The 22,401-nt window shown below is 29.7% G+C and overlaps 1 protein-coding gene across 5 annotated transcripts in view; it reads left to right on the top strand.

The window, feature by feature from the left end:
- cpx (synaptic transmission protein complexin) overlaps positions 1–21,531 on the top strand; it is a 561,632-nt gene extending 540,101 nt beyond the window's left edge. For all 5 annotated transcript variants that reach the window (XM_088258682.1, XM_088258679.1, XM_088258681.1 and 2 more), the window contains 2 exons: positions 18,779–18,911; positions 21,213–21,531. In XM_088258682.1, coding sequence (XP_088114808.1) covers positions 18,779–18,911; positions 21,213–21,286 — 207 coding nt within the window. In that variant the 3' untranslated portion in view covers positions 21,287–21,531. The remainder of the gene's footprint in view (positions 1–18,778; positions 18,912–21,212) is intronic.
- Positions 21,532–22,401: the final 870 nt, after the last annotated feature.

The raw sequence follows: 22,401 nt of genomic DNA, 5'->3' as shown, positions 1-22,401 counted from the left end.
ACGTACTTTTCATCCAATTAACAAAATACCTTAATTATAAATAAAACACTTGTTGTTTCTTCTTCTTCTCTAACCCTTGTCTACACCTGATGGTGCATAGGGCACTGCATCATACAGAAGCAGTGTTATCTTGATCGTTAAATGCACGAAGGAAAGGTTATCAGCCTTACGCTTCAGGTACACTAGTCCGGTGATATGAAATAAATATTAGACTGAAAAATCACTTATATTTATTTTGACGCTCTTGGAAAACGAGCCCGAGACCTCCAGCATGCTAGCCTAGCGAGCGAATCATTACAAGCGGATAGTTTTTAACTAACTGTTATTTACCATTTAAATATTATATTTTGTTACAAGTGATTTATTTGTTATTTAGTCATATCGTACCACAACGTGAATACCGAATTCGTCTTATTTTCAAATTATAAAAAAAAACATGTTCTGAATATTTGAAGCACTAACTTTGTGGATCACTGTAATAAATTATTTGGGGAAATAAAATAACTTGTTACGACTAGTTTTGGAAGTTTCAGATGCTTCCATCTACGGGTTTAAATATATACTGATTATATTTAAACTTGTAGATGGAAGCATCTATAGCTTCCAAAACGAGTCATAACAAAATATAAAATAACACTTTTCAAACTCAAAACTTCACGTATACATACGTCAATAAAATACTTAAATTTGAAATAAAACACCTGTTTTTTTACTATTTAAGTATTTTATATTTTTTAAAATTTTAATATGAAGACCTTAGGAGAATAAAAGAGGCTTCGGAAGACCTCAAAAAAATGGCCCGGCGACATTATAATTTGACTAGATTATTTTTATTCAAAACTTTTTTAGTTGTATCCAAATCCTTGTTCACAGATCTGGGTTTCTCCGCTAAGAACTTTTAATATTTTTTCTTAATATTTTGAGTATTTCGATTTTATTTTATTTTCAGAGCTCCATTATGTTAAATGCGTATATGATTGTTTTTTTTTCTTTGTCAATTCCTTAATTTTCGAATAATCAATAAAAATATCATTTATATTTAAAGCACTAACTTTGTGATTTTCCATTTTTTTATTAAAATCTTACTTTGTTTTAAAATCACTATAAATATTTTACTATACCTTAATTATAATGTCTACCGGTTTCGAAGCTAACCGCTTCTTTATCAAGACTGATTAATACTAAGTTAGTATTAATCAGTCTTGTTAAAGAAGCGGTTAGCTTCGAAACTGGTAGACATTTTAATTAAGTTTTAATTAAATATTTACAGTGATTTTAAAACAAAAATACATTTTAATTCTTTAATAAAAGTCTTGCATTAAATGAAACATTAATACTCACCAAATGAGATTGCTTTAGAGTTAACTTCATTGTTGTCTAGACGGTAGGAGGGGAGGAGAAGGCTGTAGCAAAGGCTTCAGAATACTGCCATTACTACTAAAGCACTGCCGTTTTCTTAAAAAATCAAAAGGCACTTCCTAGCCATTTACTCTCAGTAAACGTAGCAGCTTGTAATAGAAAATGAATTCCGTTCATATTGTGTTTTTGAAAAGGTTTTTTAATTTAAGGGCTAATAGCAACATTCGATGCTGAAAGCGCTCATCAATTTCTTATTAGAGGTATGTTCGTACATTTTTAAAACAGTTTATCCGCATTACGGGGTCTGGTTATACTTTTACAGCAACGCTAACGGATAAAATGGAAAATTTAATGAACCGATGCTGTATTTGCGGTAATCTTGAAAACAGAGCGATATACTATGTGTATATATTTTGTTCATACAAACTTTTATAATTTTGTTTATATCAATTTATTTGGTTTTGTGTTGTATTGCTTTATTATCAATTCGAAGTTAAACAGCCCCTCGGATATTTCTGTAAAAACAGTAAAAAAAACTTTTTGCGAGTTTTCATTGAAATCACTTTCAAGTGATAAAAAAAATCTATTCTATTATATGAAGATAAGTTAAAGATGCCTTAACAGAAAATAGCACAGGATTAACTGTAACGGATACATCCTTTCAGCTTTCAGTTATAATATCTTGAAATTTCGTCATACACATACATAGTCTGTTCAAAAAGTATTGCAATTTTTTTAAACTATATTTTTTCATGAATATCTAGTTTGTCCCCTTCAAAGTGATCGCCACCAGATATTATACACTGGTGCCAACGTTTTTTTCAATCCTCGAAGTACAAAAAAACCATGCCTACTTCTATTCGAGAAACATAAGATTTTTCAACTTACCCCATATATATATAAACATTTTCACATGATAAAACAAACTTAATCGATCATTTCACATACTTATATATATATATATATATATATATATATATATATATATATATATATATATATATATATATATATATATATATATATATATATATATATATATATATATATATATATATATATATATATATATATATATATATATATATATATATATATATATATATATATATATATATATATATATATATATATATATATATATATATATATATATATATATATATATATATATATATATATATATATATATATATATATATTTATATATTTATATATATATACATGTGAAATGATCGATTATGTTTGTTTTATCATGTGAAAATGTTTCAAAGATATCGTTATGAAAACGTGGGAAATATGCTCAAATATCGTCAAAATGAGTAAAATGTGTCCTAACCACTTTAGTAGCGCCGCGACGTTTCCATTAAACCCTCCTACAGACTGCAGGATAATCGACTACCGTCACGTTACATCGGGCGATACTTTGTCGGCTTTCAATTTGCAAACCTATCTCGGAGGTGATATTTAAAATTACCTCCGCTCTCAACGGGTTAAATGAAGTGTGATGAAATTATGACTTCATCGAGGTAAAACTAATATCTTTTATTACGTTTTACGTTTTAGCAAATTGCCATATCGCCTCGGCGTCGATCATACTGATGTCTTGTAAAATTGTAACCTTATTATTGTTTACGGCTCATATTTTGCACAGAAAATATGTAATTACAAATTTACATTCTCCATCAAGTTATTTAGACATAATTATAAGACATATGATATTTTACTTAATAAATACCACTTTTTAGTACAACAAATATGTTATTACAAATTCACATTCTCCATCAAGTTATTTAGATATAATTATAAAACATACAGATCTTTTTTAATGATATTTTACTTAATAAATACCACTTTTTTTTAGCACAGCAAATATGTAATTACAAATTCACATTCTCCATCAAGTTATTTATACATAATAAGAAGACATAAAGATCTTTTTAAATGACATTTTACTTAATAAATAACACTTTTTCTTCAAATGAATTGCGACACGTATTTCGATTAATTTACTATCATTTTCAAGAGATTCCAAAGCGAAATTCTTGTACGTCTTTAACAAGAGTCTTCTTGCTGACTTGATTTCTGTGTTTAATTTATACGCCTTAAATGTTAGTTAATTATGTTTTTACCAATTAGTATTGATAAATTGAATTGAATTATCAAGCACCGTATAGATTTTTCAAATATTGGTGTTTATCAATTTAAATTTAGATTAAAATTGGAAAGATGTTACTACAAAGTGACTGCCGAATCAATTAATGATAACATATTTATTAACAATTTTATATGATTTATATTATCCACTGACACTTTGTGATGGAATTGCATTTTTAATATATTATTAGATTAAAACCAATATTTTTAGCTTTTCCACTTTTTTTATTTGACCAGCGACCGGGTTTCGTCGTTACCGACATCATCAGACTGGACCAGTCTGATGATGTCGGTAACGACGAAACCCGGTCGCTGGTCAAATAAAAAAAGTGGAAAAGCTAAAAATATTGGTTTTAATCTAATAATATATTAATTTTATATGAATTTATTTTAATTGAGTTTTCTTCAAATTTCATTTTTAATGTCTTTTGAATTATTTATAAGTATTATTAACAATAAGAAAATACTTTATTTCACTGAATTATTTTTTCGAAATATATATTTATCCGAATTTCAATAAAACACTATTCCATGTATTATTACATGTAAACGTTATTCGTATTTGAAGCACAATTTTTTTTGATATTGAAACATGCAAAATAAAATTTAAATATGATTTTTAAATTGGTTAAAAAAAAATCTTAAAAAATGTATTGACACTTAACATTATTAATGAATTATTTACAAGTTTATTTCCACTGGCATAAATTATATATATATATATATATATATATATATATATATATATATATATATATATATATATATATATATATATATATATATATATACATGTATATATATATATATATATCGGTAGTGTTAAGGCAAAGGGGTATATCTGTCTCAGAACAAATTGTACAGGAGAGCAAAAAGAAACTTGTGAAATTAAATAACTCATTCGTTTTATGTATTTTTTTATGTACACATCTTTATAAAACTAAATAAGTATTGCAACTACAGCTTTATCCGTTTGCCAGATTATAGAATACACTATTTTAGACATTTTGTGAAACAAACTTAGAAAAAGTGAAATTTGATAGATATGCCCCTTTGCCATTACACTACCAATATATGTTATATTCAAAATTTTATAAACCGAAAAGGGTAATCTATTCCCAGTCTTCTCCTTTTCTTCTTTTCCTATCACTGTCATCTCCTTTTCTCTTTATAACATCCTTATCTCATATCTCTTGTTGTATATAGATTTTTTCTCTCTTACTTTTCCCATGTATAAATGTGAAAAACTGTATTTGGTATTCGTGATTTTTTTTGTATTCTGATTTTTCATGTATTGAAACTGTTGTTTTTCCCTCTAATAAAAAAATAATAAATAAATTTAAAAAAATATGTGTGTTTATATAATATGTGTGTGTGTATTATGGTACAATGTCATATGCAAATTAGATTTAGCAAAGTTAGGTTCTCGAGCAAGATCCGGCAGGACCTTCGGCGACCCGGAACGACCAAAGTACCAGGAGCGCACAGAGGCAGGAAGATCAGATAACGCTGCGCTTTGACGTAGACAATTTCCTGTTCGGGGTCAAATTGACTCTAGTAGGGAGTCCGTGATTTAATACGACTCCCTAACGGAGTCAGATTGACTCCTTGCAGGTGGCTCAACGCACCTCAGATGGGGATGGACTTATAGACTCCTGGCAAGCAAAATATTGTAAGGACAAATAACTTGTTTTTGGATTTAACACAATATTGAGTTGACATAGTTTAAGAGTTGGAATGCGATATATTACTGACTTTTGTTAGCAATATATCAAAATTTAATGTCTTAATTGTAATCAAATCTTAAGATTTTTCCAATATCGTAGTCGTACATGAAAAAGTGACCAACTAACAAAACGTAAAATGTTCAGGCGGGCCATTTAAGTCACATTTGCTTGGCAAGAAAATAAACATCAATGCAGTTAGTGATTTTTAACAAGTCAATATATTATACTTCCAAGTTTAAAATCCTTTGGGATTTTTTTCAGCGTAATATTAAGCCAGTAAGATATTAAACAGTCAATGATCTCGGTTTTGTAAAAAATGCACTTGGTCAATATCTCCTGTATAACTACGATATATCAAAATTCAATGTCTTAATTGTAATCAAATGTCAAGATTTTTCCAATATGTGTAATTAATCCTTATTTTAATATTTAAATACAATAAAATATTTCAGTAAATTTAATTTTTACACATTTTTCTATAATTTATATTTGAAGCACTAATTTTGTGATTTTCCATTTTATTATTAAAATGTAACTTTGTTTTAAAATCACTATAAACATTTTATTTTAACTTAATTATAATGTCTACCGGTTTCGAAGCTAACCGCTTCTTTATCAAGATGAATTAATACTATTAATAGTATTATTCAGACTTAATAATAGTATTAATAATAATAGTATAATAAAATATTTATAGTGATTTAAAAACAAAGGTACATTTTAATTATACACATTTTTCTCTCTAACGATGTTGGGATAATCATTGTAATACTTGATTATTAATTTCATTAATTGATTCTTTAGCCACTTTCTTGTAATATATATTGTTTTTTACTGGGTAAATACCGCTTTTTCAGAATATAAATATATATAATAATGGAGCAATAGTGGTATTTACCATGTAAAGCTAAAATTAAAACCGAAGATTACTTTTCAATAACAGAAACATTAATTTTAAATTCGGATTTTGTTTTATTTATAATTTCTGCATTCACTTAGTGGTAAGACATTATGAAATTGTAATAGAAAAATACTTGAGTTTATTTTATTATAACGACTAGTTTAGGAAGCTATGTTTCCATCTTCAGGTTTAAATATAAACATGACCTTTTATTTAGACCTGTAAATGGAAGCATGGCTTTCGAAACTAGTGGTAAAAAACAAGTGTTTTTCTTTCACAAATAAAACTGAAATTTAAACAAAATTACTTTTTTTAAACCAGTAATATTAATTTCAAATGCAAATTCTGTAATACTTTTAATTTGATTGATCGAATCATCAGTCATACGTATTTTTTATATTCTTTAAAAAATCTGTGACCTATACCTACTGCGCGTATAAAATATGTTTTCGATCCCAAATTATCCGCACGTTCTCTTCATATGTACATCGTAAATTGGGCCAGAGAAATAGTAAACGACGGGGACGCCCCGCAAAATTTGTCGGAATACGAGGCGATACCGGGTTTGCCTTTTAAAAATTTAAGTAGTCTACCGAGAGATTTATAGCGCGTTTAAATAATTTATCGCCCGCTCTTCTCGCGGCGCAGATGACAGAAAGGCAAATGACACAAAATGGAGGCTGCTTTATCCGTATGATGTTTTTTCTGTCCCAACGGAAAATGTTTACCGAGAACGACTCAAAAAACAACCTTGGCAGTGGACCCATTCTCGAAACCTTAACTTAGGCTTTGAAATATGGTATCAGAGGGATGACACACTTTGTGCGGGAATGGTATTAATACCCGCACGCCTGGGACGGCTACATCTACCTTTTTTTTAAAATCATATTGCATACGTAAGTCGCATATATAATTTTTCCTATGAGTAATTTCCATCACTCATTTTAGGATTAGGATTAACAAGACATAATAAGACAGTAAAAAAATATAAAAAATTAACCAATCTAATAAGTACACGGCGAAATGTAAAATATTAAACAATAAACGGGTAAAGTAAATAGGCATATAAAAACCATACGGTAGAAGCATGTCTAAAGGATACAAATAATAAAATAAAACTAATCACTAACACAAATATCTTTTCATTAAATATTTTTTCAGTAAATTCATTTTGGATCCCTGACTGGGTTTTATTTTATATATGTCAGGCAGCTGGTTAATTTGGATACAAGCAATACATTGCAATATATCTACTACGATCTTTTTAAAAGTTCGGTATGGAAGAAATCAAGTGTAGGGGTTTCTGTAAAATTTGGTTTTGAATTACTCACCGCTGATTTTCGTCCCCTGCAGGCATCAGTCTATAAGCTATAAAGACCGCACAAAATGTTTATTTGAAGGATTTGAAGAAGTTTTTAGATAAGACTGGGTCATAGCAATGCGTGCTCGGGTCACAGCTAATACCCGAATAGTAAAAATAATGAAAAAATCTCAGTAAATCAACGCTTTGGACCAAAACTAAATTACTTGCTAAAACTAAACTTAATGCTAAAATTATGATAACAAACTACATACCTCCATTTTTTTGATGGTTGCTTAAGGCCCAATACACGATACATCGTAACTTAGTTTTCTTTAAACCCAAGTAAAATTTAACGTAATTAAGTTTTTTGCTTAAATTTTACCTTGTTTTGTAAAAATAAGTTTGCTTCGAAATAAATATATGGTTTTGAAAATAAGGGAGTTATTGAAAGTATGGTGTTTAAAAATTTTATATTTACTTTTAAAAAAAGTTAAATTCAGAAATACTAGTATATTATATATTTTATTAATTCGCGCGCGGAAGAACGCCTGACCTCTTGTGCGGTCGTCCGCTTTCTGAATTTGAATTTTGTGAAAATCTCCTTAATAGATAGAAGCCCTGAGCCAATTTTTGCGTATCCGTCAATTTAACATTATGACACTGGTTTCTGAAAAGCACCATGTTTGTGTTGAAATTTTCGCGTGAATAACAAATTATTTGAGATCTTTTTTGGAATGCAAAACACCAAATTCTTCACGAATACTTTAATAAAATATAAGCCTTTGTTCAATGTCTTGTATAAGTAGGGTAAACGTTCAATTGTTGGCCATTTGATGGTTGATGGCCACTCTCTGCGTCAATATTCAGAATTCTCTTTTCTGATTACGATTTTTTTGTTATTATTTTTAATATTTTGAATTATATGTGGTTAGTTGGTTGGTTCTTAGAAACAAGCCAAACAATTTAAAATTAATTTTGTGTAAGACTTTTATTAAATGAATCTTAGATTCTGAGTGTAATGTATCTAACATTTTGAGTGTTTTCAAAATAACTCCTGTAATTGAAGATAATCCAGATTTTGTGGACAAGTATTTGGACACACTCAAAATGTTGCAAATAAATTATCTGGTCAAATTATAAGCTTAAATAATAAAAAAGAAAATGGTATTTTCTGGCGTTTCTCGCGTGTGTGATTATAATGCAGGATTCGGACCTCACATACTAATATAAGAGTTTGTTTTGTTTATTTTTGGCAAAGCACCCAATTTTGGGTGATACCTGAAATATAAGAGTTTCTACTCAATAGAAAGCTTCTTTACAACTCACCAATAGATGTCTCTAGTGATTTTTTATATATTCAAGAACAAGGTTTCTAAATTGTTTCATATATATATAGAACTTCCAAGAATTTGAGGAGTGTGGTTGTCAATAATGGGTAGAATTGATGAATGTTACACGTGTATAAAGTGATCACTTAAACCAGCCTATGACGGTCGTCAGTCCCGTAAATGCCCAGACTTCCATACTTTTCTTCATCTTTGATGAGATGTCAAAAAATAATATAATGTATATAAGTTTAAAACGCTCTAACCACAACACTACGGAGGTGAGCAAAAGAAAAAACAGTGGATATTTATCTGAGAAATCTTTCAAATAAAGGCTGTTTTCTTTTCATATGTTCCATGTCATTGTATTTGTATTTTTTTCATGTACGCTGTTTTTTGGTAATTATTCATTTGTATTTATATATGACAAAAACTAAATTTTAAATTTACAAAAGCTTGTGTATTTTTTTTGACATCTCAAAATAGACGCAGTAAGATATGTATTTTTTTTTTATATATAGAATGGCGTTGCACATGAAATACATTGCATTTGCCAATTTCAAGTTAATTGAATATTGTTCTTAATTATAAAATATGATAGACTTATTATGAAACTATAAATTTATTCCATTTAATTTCAAAAAAACAACTAAAAGTCTGTACATAATTGGGTTCCTGCTCGCCAGGATGAGATGGATATCAAAGGTAAGATATGTAAGTTTGGGTACAAACAGGGCTTACGAACTATCACACGCTGGTTAATTGATCATTTTACACACGTGTAACATTTTCAGGTTGTAAGCCCTGTAAATAACCAGACTTCCATATTCTTGAATTATGATATTTTTTCATACAGCTTAAAATTTGACCAGATTATTTTATTCTAAATATTTTTAGTCTATCCAAATACTTGTTAACAAATTAGGTTTTCTCCACTGAAGAGCTTTTTTTACACTTATGTAAAATTAACTCCGAAACGTGAAAATTAACGTGTTTTTTTTAAACATAAAAATATACGTTTTGGAATAATTTCTCGCTCGTGGGTTTACTGTTTTCCTGTATTCCTTTATCTAATATTTTTATATTCATAAATTTTTGATATTCTTAAAAGTTGCGTTTGATTAATTATCGTTTTTCTTGAATATCGGAAGGAAATTAATTATTTAACTTCTGTTTGGTTGTACCATTGTCGGTCCTTCGTGAAAATCTATGGCCGAAGTTTCCGCCGTTCTGGAAAACTTTACCAGGAACTTCAACTTTTGTATTGTTTAACGTCGGGAAACAAAGCGTCCTTCAAAAACGTCATGACACGTATTAATTAACCGTATTTATACGTCTTAAAAAAGTCTAGGTAAGTCAAAACGTTTTCAAAACTTGATTAATTTTAGAATAAATTATTTATTTATTTTTATTATTATTTAATATGGTTACAAAAGTTCTTTTAATAATTTAAATTCATTTTCTAGGTATTTATTTTTTTTAAATTTTATAATTAAAAACGCAGTTCTCTCCGATAAAGATACTAAGTGCTCTTGTGCTTGGATAGGGACTTAACACTTATTATTGAATTATTTCTTCTTCTTCTTCAAACCCTTATCGGCACCCCAATGGTGCATAGGGCACTGCATCATATAAACGCAGTGTTATCTTGATCGTTAAGACATGAAGGAAAGGTGATCAGCCCTCTGCTTCAGGTACCAGTCCAGGGTATAAGAATTAAAGATCTTTAATTTTAAGTGCAGACACCTTTGATATCATTTTTCTGAATATCTTATTTGCTCTTGCAATATCCGCAATGATAATTATATTAATTCTTTAAGGGTTAAATACAGTATTTATGAATAAAAAATTATGTATACGCCAAAAATACTATTGATGAAATCTATAAAACAAAATAAAATTACACGCATCATTTCAGATTTCTCTACTGTGTGAAATTGTATTTTTTTCTCTATTTTTGAAGGCAAACACCGTTTTTACCAGTCATCCATCAAGAGAGTTTCTCAAAAGACCATAAAATGAAAGCGTATTCCCGAACTGTTACATAAATGCATGTAATACTATATAATTTACCATCCTTTAATACTGTTTCTCTCGGCTCTCGACCACTCAATCTAATTGCATTACGAAAGCTCAACTTGGGCTTTTACGCAGACCGTAAAGCACAACAGGGAAAAATTACGAAAATTTTCTTCTCGACTTTACGAAATTGTTTAAATTTTCATTTTAAAACATATAACTATGCATTGACTTAAATATTTATAACTGTCCTCTTTTAATTTAGTGGTGTCTTATTAAGAAAATATGACAAGACGGATAATACAAATAAATGAGCTTTGTGACAAATCTTGATTGATATAAGATATTTAATCCATTGTATTTATTGTATTGTTCTCAGGGATCAACCTTATTAATTTATTTTTAACTATACACATTTGTTATAATTTTTGAGATATATAAACTAAATATGCTATAAATTTCTGTACATAACAGGAAAGGAGAATTTTCTTAGGCAATTATAAATATTATTTAAAAGTGTATTTTTAAAAAAACCGTGAGGCCATAATATATTAAATCAGATAGCGTATGGCTCCATTTTGGGGGTGTGGAGATTTTTTCAAATTGGCGTTTTTATTTATTAATTTCAAACATGCCAAACACATAGTTTGGCATGTTTAAAATGTTGATATTCAACGTTAACTTTGGTTTTAAATTTTTTTTAAAAGTCGTTTAAACAAACTTACTCTAATACATCTTTTTAATTAATATCTTACTACTTGAAAAGTTAATAACTATTTTTTTAGCTAAGTAAGCTTTTTTAAGTTTAACTTAATAAATCTAGTGTGACACGTGTTTCAATGTATTCCGCATCATTTTCAAACACCGTTACTAGCTGTATTCAGAAACATATTGCTGTACTATACACGGTTAATAACTAGCTATACCCAGAAACAAATTGCTGTACTATACACGGTTATATACGGCTATATACGGTTAATAACTAGCTGTCCCTAAAAACGTATTGCTGTACTATACACGGTTATATACAGCTAATAACTATCTGTACCCAGAAACATACTATACACGGTTATATACGGCTGAATACGGTTAATAACTAGCTATACCCAGAAACATATTGCTGTACTATACACGGTTATATACGGTTGATAACTAGCTCTACCCAGAAACATATTGCTGTAATTTACACGTTAACTATCATTTTTAAGACATAAGTATAAACTAAATATGCTTTAAATCCTTAATACATTATTATGTACAAGGCTAAATATGCTTTAAATCCTTTGTACATTATTTTGTTGCAAGGAGAAATTTCTATCAATTATTTTTAATAAAATACCTTAAATGGCGACCGTAGACATTGACTCCACCGCGGCTCGGAGCACTCGTAAACTAATAATCAATTTCCCGGGTTCGCGTCTGGGCTAGGGTGTTGGATTAGCAAATCGGCGGGAAAACAGGGGACATTTGCAAGTGAGATCACATTCAGCCATCTGGCGGTGACTTGCGGAAGCTGGAGAGACAATGCCCGTCAAATTGAGTGGCTAGGCAATCTCTCCCTCATAATGAAAATGTTTCCCGTGCGTGTAATTTCAATGGAAATCAAACAGGGTAGAAAATTCAACAAACAAGTGATGCTTCCCGAAACCCTTCCGTTTTACCCGGTTTAGGGGAAACTACCGTACCGATTATTTCTTATCAACGTGAACTGGCTGGAGACACGTTTCTCACATGTACTTTAAGACTATAACAACTCAACAAATGAGTCAAATTGCATCAAAAGAGTTCTAATTCAATATTTCAAACATCAATAAAAAATCCTCTCAATGTTTTTTATAATGTATCTAATAAGTAAGAAATTTAGTTGTCTTATAACTGCCATAATTTTTTTTATATAAACGAATATTTCATCATCCCTTTTCCCCTTTTCCTCGCTCCCGTCCCTCTTCTAGGTATTTATATTAAGCTACATATCGCTCACACCTTTCAACAACGTCATAAATCAAAAATCTTCAATTTTCAGTTGTGCACGTTTTCGGAATACCCAGCAAATGTACTATATCCCAGCAAAAGAGGCATATTTTTAACTAAATATTTACCCAATACAGGGCAGAAAGTGTTGTTTTTGCATTTTGAAGAAAAATATTGTTTAATTATTTTTTTTTAAATATAGTAAATATTTTTCAAATGGTGAAAAAACCTTCAGGTTTTACCTAATAAGATCTGTTGCACTTTAAAAAGTTCAATAAATGGCTTGATATTTATTTTTTATACATTTTATTATAATTTTAAACATTAAAAACTGAAAATCCTGAAAAACAAGTTTTTTGAAATATGACGTTGTTGAAAGGAGTGAGCGATATGTGACATTTTGTAACTTGAATGTTACCACCTGTTTTTTTTTTTTGTTATTCATACATGTAACTGTTCCATTTTTTTTAATTTTAAAATAAGTAAACAAAAAAACATCAAAAATGTCTAAACTAAATTTAGAAAATGTGACGCACTAAAAATACTGTGAAAAAAAACTGCTTAAAATATAACTTTGATATATTTTTTTAAATGAATGTTTTAATTCCAAAAAATTGAGTAGTGTGGTTTTCAATCATGCGTAGGACTGTGAATGTTACACGTATATACGTGATTATTTAAATACAGATTATGACAGGTCGTAAGCCCTGTATTTAATCAGACCTCTTTTTTCTTCATATGGATTATTTTACATACTGAGGGAAGCCTGAAAACATGATTTTAAAATTTTATACAGCTTATAATTTGACCAATTTTTTTTTATTCACAGTTTTTGAGTGTGTCCGAATCCTTGCTTACAAATCTCCACTTGGTTTTTCTCCAGATATTTTTACATTTTGACATCCCAACATGGATGAAGAAGAATATGGAAGTCTGGGTATTTAGAGGTTCCTGAGAAACCCAGATTTTTAATAATAATAATCCCTTTCCGCACCCCAATGGTGCGTAGGGCACTGCTTCATATAAACGCAGTGTTATCTCGATCGATAACACATGAAGGAAAGGTGATCAGCCCTCCACTTCAGGTACAGTCCAGTGTAATATTGAATAAATATTAGAGTGAAAAAATCACTTATATTTATTAAACCCCCCTGGGAATCGAACCCGGGACCTCCAGAACGGTAGGCGAGCATGCTGACCATTACACTACGGAGGCGGACAGATTTTTAGGACACCTAAAAATGTTAATAAAAATTAATAAATGACAAATTATTTTTGTTCAAAACTCCATTTATGCGTCTCTTACATATTTATTGTATGAACAAATACGTAAGTGATTTTTGTAATTATCGGAGTATATTTTTCCCTTATCGCCATTTACATCCGAAAACAATGAGAATATATTTACAAAGAGGATTTAAAATTAGCAATCAATTGGCAATTAATCTTCTTTTTTATCAGTAAGCGCTCTGAAAGATTACAAAATGGCTACCGCCCATTTTTTCCAGCAAGAATCGCGGTTTTGTTCTTTGTTTGTCTTGCAAAGGAAAAGTCCCCTATCAACAGGAAGCTTACTCTAATTACTTGTCTGGTTGTAGAAAGATATAGGTGGTTTTCTTTCAAAATCTCCCCGGAGACTTGTCTACGCGTTCGTCCCAATTGTTATCGGTCTCTTGTTCGGAACTTGCCTTGTGAGAGTGAGCATTTTAAGTAGGCTTAAAGGCGATGAATAGATGTTTGATTTTATAGTTAGGAGCAATCAGTTCTTGTCTGCGGGAATAAAGTTGATAGCTCTGGCAACACCGAGCACGCTTGAGCGGGAAAATATGAAACGTCAAAATATTTTTTATAAACATTTTTTCATTATTAATCAATGAAATTGATAGCTTATTTGTTATATATTTTTACCTATCTATTGCAACAATCTTGTTTACTCGTGGTCATTCTATTTCTAAAATAAAATAAAAAATCCTATTGACGGGCGATTGACGCTCGTAGGAATGCGTATAACGCAGTATTCTTCTTTTTGTCCATAGTGTTTTCTGTCATAAACATAAACATTTTTTCATTATTAATCAATGAAATTGATAGCTTATTTGTTATATATTTTTACCTATCTATTGCAACAATCTTGTTTACTCGTGGTCATTCTATTTCTAAAATAAAATAAAAAATCCTATTGACGGGCGATTGACGCTCGTAGGAATGCGTATAACGCAGTATTCTTCTTTTTGTCCATAGTGTTTTCTGTCATAAACATAAACATTTTTTCATTATTAATCAATGAAATTGATAGCTTATTTGTTATATATTTTTACCTATCTATTGCAACAATCTTGTTTACTCGTGGTCATTCTATTTCTAAAATAAAATAAAAAATCCTATTGACGGGCGATTGACGCTCGTAGGAATGCGTATAACGCAGTATTCTTCTTTTTGTCCATAGTGTTTTCTGTCATAAACATAAACATTTTTTCATTATTAATCAATGAAATTGATAGCTTATTTGTTATATATTTTTACCTATCTATTGCAACAATCTTGTTTACTCGTGGTCATTCTATTTCTAAAATAAAATAAAAAATCCTATTGACGGGCGATTGACGCTCGTAGGAATGCGTATAACGCAGTATTCTTCTTTTTGTCCATAGTGTTTTCTGTCGGCCATGCATTTTACAGCGATCCGTTCAATGTCGGTTTTTAGTAGAACATCAAAATGACATGAATCAATCTGTCTTTGTCATATGTCGTGTCGTCATGTGTTTTCGTTTAAAAAAAAGTACAATCGATCACGGCGGGAGGCGATCTTTCTTTAATTTCGCTAGGCTGGCAATTCTCACTGTTTCCATGGTCGCCAGGTTGCACTTTTGAAAATAGTCAGCTACACGCAATTGTGAAATCATTAGCCATGAAATTTGTATTATTTAGACTGTAATCATTATTTACGTACCAGTGGAACCTACATTTACCTAAATTTATGCTATAACATTAAAATATTTCTTTTATTAATATCTCTACATAAATGAAAAAGAATTTGGAGGTCTAAGCATTTATAGGGCTTAGTCATCGGCTAGTTTAAATGGTCACTTTATGCACTTTGAAACATTTACCATTCTACTACCCATGATTGACAGCCACATTGATTCAATTTCGGAAATTGTATTAATACTCCGATAAAAAGATCATCTGATCATCATTTATGGTTGAAATTCGTAAGTTTTATACAGCAAAAATAATCATGAAATAAGTATAAGATTCATCTCGAATTATTTTACCGTACATACCAGGAGACGCCTGAAAATAACATTATAATTATTTACAATTTTAATAAAAAAATAAATATAAAAAGTAAAATTATAATATATAATTGAAATGTAACTTTGTTTTAAAATTACTATAATTTTTTTATTATAACTTAATTATAATGTCTACCGGTTTCGAAGCTAACCGCTTCTTTATCAAGACTGATTAATACTATTAATAGTATTAATCAGACTTGATAAAGAAGCGGTTAGCTAAAAGTAATTTATAAAAAATATTAATAGTGATTTTAAAACAAAGTTACATTAGGAAAATCACAAGGTTAGTGCTTCCAATATAAATTAAATTATGATAAACTTAATTTAAAAAACAGCTTTATTATTTTCAGTTAAATTGATCTTATTCAATTATTACTTTTTTACATTGCAAAATTATAAGTAGGTTACTCTAATCTGCGAGTCAAATAATCTTCCATATTTTAATTTTATACCGAGTGTTTGCCGAAGAGCGGCGATGTCAAGTGGTGGGGAAAAAAAGATATAAAAATATGAAAACTCCTCTGGGAAATCATGGCGTCCAATTATTTTTCATTTATCCTTTGCGATCGGGACGAGCTTAAGACATAATTAATTGATGCTACTGATACCCGAGTAAGCTCTTTAGGGACAGTATGCCGCGGGGATCGGGAAATATCCACCCTTACGAAAAAAGCTCCTTACGAACCGATGAAATGTAGAGGCGGTTTTTTATATGCGACTACCAGCGTTTGCCGTAATGTGGGTATTACGCTCTGCGAATCTTGACTTATTGGAAAAGATTTGCCTTCTCGATGGCAAATTTAACGACAGAGCCGGATTTGCAATTAAGTATTGATATAATTTAATGAAAATATAGATAAATATAATAAATATAATCTTATTTTTTTTTTTTATTTTTAACATCTCATCAAAGATGAAGAATAATTTGGAGATAATCCAGATTTTGTGAACAAGTATTTGGACACGCTCAAAATGTTGTATATTATTTTCTGCCATCTCATCAAAGATGAAGAAGAATATATAGGCCTGGGCATTTACGGGGCTGATGACCGTCATAGGCTGGTTTAAGCGATCACTTTACACGCGTGTAACATTCACCAATTCTACCCATTATTGACAACCACACTACTCAAATTCTTGGAAGTTATATATATATATATATATATATATATATATATATATATATATATATATATATATATATGTATATGAACCGATTTTTGAAACATTGTTCTTGAATCACTAGAACTTCACTAGAGACATCTATTGGTGAGATGAAAAGAACCTGTTTATTAAGCAGAAACTCTTTTTCATCTTTGATGAGATGTCAAAAAATGACGTGAAAATAACCCCTGGAATTGGAGATAATCCAGATTTTGTGAACAAGTATTTGGATACACTCAAAAAGTTGTAAATAAATATCATGGATATTTTCAATATTTATAGAATTTACTGAAGTCATTTTTACTTTTTATACTTTTTTTTACAAAAATTTTAATAATGTTGGTATATACCCACACACCGGGATTTCTGTCTACCGTTTTTGAGACGTACCCGTCTCTTCGGCTGGACAATTACTACAACAGCATGCAAATAATACTATGAAATTGTTGAAGCATTTTTTTAGCTTGCTTCTTTAATATTGAGATGTCATCCGTAGGATGAATAATCCAGAATCTGATAATAATCAAATTAAATTACAATAAATAATATTATTTTAATTATTTTTTCCACTGATGCGTTATTATTTTACGTTTTATATACATATTCTGAAGCATATTTATTAGGTTACGATACTTCACGAAATGAAGGTGTTTACTAACATTCGTTGAGTTTAAGAAATTACGTAAATATTTAAAAAATAATAAAAAATAAAGGTACATTAATAAGGTATTGTAAAGCGGGGGCGAAGGAATGACGCGAACATTGTTTTTTCCAGGAATCGTCATTTGCCGTAGTAATTTTGACAACAGTTTGGTACTTCTGTCCGCCTCCGTAGTGTAATGGTCAGCACGCTCGGCTACCGTTCTGAAGGTCCCGGGTTCGATTCCCAGGGGAATATATATATATATATATATATATATATATATATATATATATATATATATATATATATATATATATATATATATATATATATATATATATATATATATATATATATATATATATATATATATATATATATATATATATATATATATATATATATATATATATATATAAATATATATATAAATATATATATATATATATATATATATATATATATATATATATATATATATATATATATATATATATATATGTATATATATATATATATATGTATATATATATATATATATATATATATATATATATATATATATATATATTTATATATATATATATATATATATATATATATATATATATATATATATATATATATATATATATATATATTTATATATATATATAAATATATATATATATATATATATATATATATATATATATATATATATATATATATATATATATATATGTATATATATATATACATATATATATATATATATATATATATATATATATATATATATATATATATATATATATATATATATACATATATATTATTAGTATTTCTAGGGTTAAATGTACTACAAAAAAACTTTAAATATACGTACGGAGTTGTATAATGAAACATGGGTCTCCATTTTTGTTTCTAGTATAACATCAAGAAGCGAGAGGAGGTAGTGGAGCAGATGCCCCAGGAGCCAGACAATCCGCTCATGCGCAAAAAGAAGACACCCGAGGAGCTGGCGGCCGAGGCGGAACTTGAAGACCAAGATGACTTTACCAGTAAGTGCCGTCTAATTTCTGGAATAAACGAACGAACTCAATCGGACTTATGCTCCGGTATTTGAAACGATATGTTGCACCTATGAATGGATAATATGAACATTGAAAGGGTTATTTTGTGTTTATTTTTATTTTATTTTATTTATTTATGGTTCACAAACAATGAAAAACATATTACAATAAATGAAATTACAGTGCAATACAAATTGTTTGAATGTTTTTCATCAATTGTTTGAAAGTTTTGAATATTGAAAGCATTAACTTTGTGGATCATATTGATATATTATTTCGAGAAATAAAAATACTTTGTGTTCTGATCCACTCACATTTTTATTAACCAACTAGTTTGGGCAACAACCTGTTGCCCTCAGTAATAAATGAAACCCTGAAGAGGGCAACAGGTTGTTGCCGAAACTAGTTGGTCAATAAAAATGTGAGTGGATCAGAACACAAAGTATTTTTATTTCTCGAAATAATATAATTGTTTGAATATTTATCAATGGATAATAGGAATTTATGTATTAATTTTTAAATCAAACACAGATTATGTCATTTGGCATTTTCAAGTTTGAAAATGCCATAACTAGCCGAAACAATTGTCAGAATATTAATTTTTTATGTGTTTTTGTTAATAAAATACAACTTAGTAGACTCAAAAACTCTTTGATTTAAAAATTAATAAATAAATTAAAATGGAGTTCTATAAATTAAACGCCAAATCAATAAATGGATAATAGTAACATTGAAAGAGATACTTTGTTCTTATCAATAGAAAATACGAACATTGAAACAGATGTTTTACATATTTTGTATATTAAAAGCATTGATAACTTTGGTATGGTAATATAACATTCTCCTTATCATTCATTGTTGACTTTGTGTAATACCACTTTTATATATTTTTTTAATTATTTGAATTCTAAAAAAAATTTTTTTAGATAATCCATAGAAATTATAAATAAGTAAAGCAAAAAATAAAGACTTACCCATAATAAATAATCAAACTAAATTGACCTTCGAGTCCACTTTTAAAAATATTCCCATTGTGATTCATTTGTCTTCTTTCTCTCTTTCAAAATTTTATTTTTTTACAAATGTCAAATCGTAATAATTTTATTTAAATTACCAAATAATAGAATGATTGTTCCGAAACCGGTAGCCACGAATAGGTGTTTATTAAAGTGGTATTACACAAAGTAAACAATGAATGAAAAGAAATGTTAGATATTTTACACTTATTAATGGATAAAACGAACATTGAAAGGGATATAGTGTCGGTTGTGGTCCAGTGGTTAGTGTCGCGGACTTTCAGTCAGAGTTTCTTGGTTCGAACCCACTCTACCACAATTTGATACGTATTTCTAATACTGAGCCGCTTAGGCTCACAGAAATAGTATGAAATTGAAATATTTGTGTAAATGATAAAAACACAAATAATTCTCTTTTTTAATATTTTTCACTTTTGATGGATAATTTTCTCTTACAAAAAAATATTTTCCTATGCGTCTTTTTAAGTCAATACAAAACATATGAAATGGTCAGAAATTCATCACATTTTGTTTAAAGTAACAAATTTGAATTAACTTAAATTTTAAATATTTAAAGCATTTATTTAGTATTTATTCATTGTTACTTTCTTGGAATTATTCATTTTTATGAATTATATTTTGTTATATATAAAATTTCCGCTTAAAAAAAAAACAAAACAGGCAAGATTTCAAAATTAAAACTCGCTTAAAATAGCTAAACCGATGCCGTAGAGAACTGATTTTCCTAATCGTTTAGTTAATTATTTCGAGCCGAAAGCAGAAAATATACATAATTCAAAATGGCGCCTAACGCGGGGTTGCTGTGCCGAAAATATGGATTTAGACTACCGATAATCTTCCTAATTACTACAAAGTAAAATTGACGCATTAAAAAACGCAAATTTAGCCATTTAGTCACGTTGAAAAATAAATAGTACGGCCTTAACCGCAATTTAAACTCAAGCAACGTGTGACGTAATTCAATTTGTTTTTACTTCAAATGCCCTTTTAGTATTAAAAAAAAATCTTTAAGATAAATATATGATTTTGTAAAGAAAAGAGTTTAAAAAAATTACATTTCAATATACTTATATTCTAAAAAAAAAGGTAAATTCCAATGCATTTTTTTAAACGCGCGCGAAAGCTTGACCGACCTCTAGCGTGGCCGTTCGCGTTCTAAATTTGAAGTTTGCGAGTTCCCCCTTAATATTTTGTCAGTTTTGTTTTTTGAGTTAACCTATATTTTGTCTACAATTACCTGTATTGTTTACAGAGCTGAAAAACACCATCGAGACGCAGGTCAACGAGTTAAAATCGCAAATCGAAAGCAAATGTGTGATGCAGTGAGACAGTGCGCTTTCTACACCGCGCAGTGGTCACCATCCCGAGAGTCAGGACACTGCGCCGCAACGCATCGGTCACTGGAACATCAGTGTCTATAACAATAACTCTGGCATCACTGTTAGTGACATAGAAACTCACCCTAATATATTAAAATGTGCCCCTCATTAACCCATGTAAACCTATTTATCGATCCTATAACTATGTATCCGCCTAATAAGTTTGCCTTGTTTGTTGTCATCTCTTAAGATATATAGCTAGTATGAAACTTAGAAACTGTTTGGGAGCCGTGGCTCGATAGAAATATGGAGATTGATGCATTGACGTGTCCACAACTGTTAACGTAATCGTTCCAAATAGGCGTCGTCCTAATACAACGCGAGGATCGCGAATTTTACTCGTACGAATCCACAATTAAACATACAGATCTTGAATCTTCTCCGGTCGTGATTGCTGAAGATCCTGACCCACCTGCTGGCTTCCTCTGGAACCTCAGACAATACTCCGCTATTGGTCCCTGCATTGTGCAGCCTTTAGAGCTCCAGCAACGGAGAGGCCTGTGATCTCTTTCACCTGGTCGGTCTACTTCTAGCTCTCCGACAAGCCTTTCCAGGTTGTATGTTGGTCTATGAGCAATGTGGCCGGAGAACTGGAGAACTTGTCTTTGGCAAAGAGTTGAAAGACGTTCTGTGATCCTCATCTGCTGCAAGATCGATGCGTTTGTTCTCTTTGCTGTCCATGGGATTGCCAATATATTCCTCCAGCACCACTTTTAAATGCGTCTTCGGCGTTCGGCAGCCCTTAGGGTCCAAGTTTCTGCCCCGTACATGCAGATCGGGAACACCAACGCTTTCATCAGTCGCACCATTGTAGCATTGGTGATGTTTTCTCCATATTTTCTCTAACCTAGAAAGTTTACAGAAACATATGAAGATTACAAAAATATGGAGAGAAAACTTAAATGATTAATGATCTATTCACGAGAACTAAGTTCGTACGAACGCGCGATCAAACATATTAATGTCGAATGGGTGTTCTAATTGAGATTCGCGCGATAATCGCGTCGCGTAGTCGGAGACTAAGGAACAACATGGTGCAAACCAGGACTCAGGCGGTCTATT

The sequence above is a fragment of the Brachycentrus maculatus genome, unplaced genomic scaffold (genome assembly GCF_059751285.1).
Source record: "Brachycentrus maculatus isolate JH-2025_06_01 unplaced genomic scaffold, ASM5975128v1 h1tg000102l, whole genome shotgun sequence".
Taxonomy (NCBI): Eukaryota; Metazoa; Arthropoda; class Insecta; order Trichoptera; family Brachycentridae; genus Brachycentrus; species Brachycentrus maculatus.
This window is presented reverse-complemented; position numbering and strand designations above follow the sequence as displayed.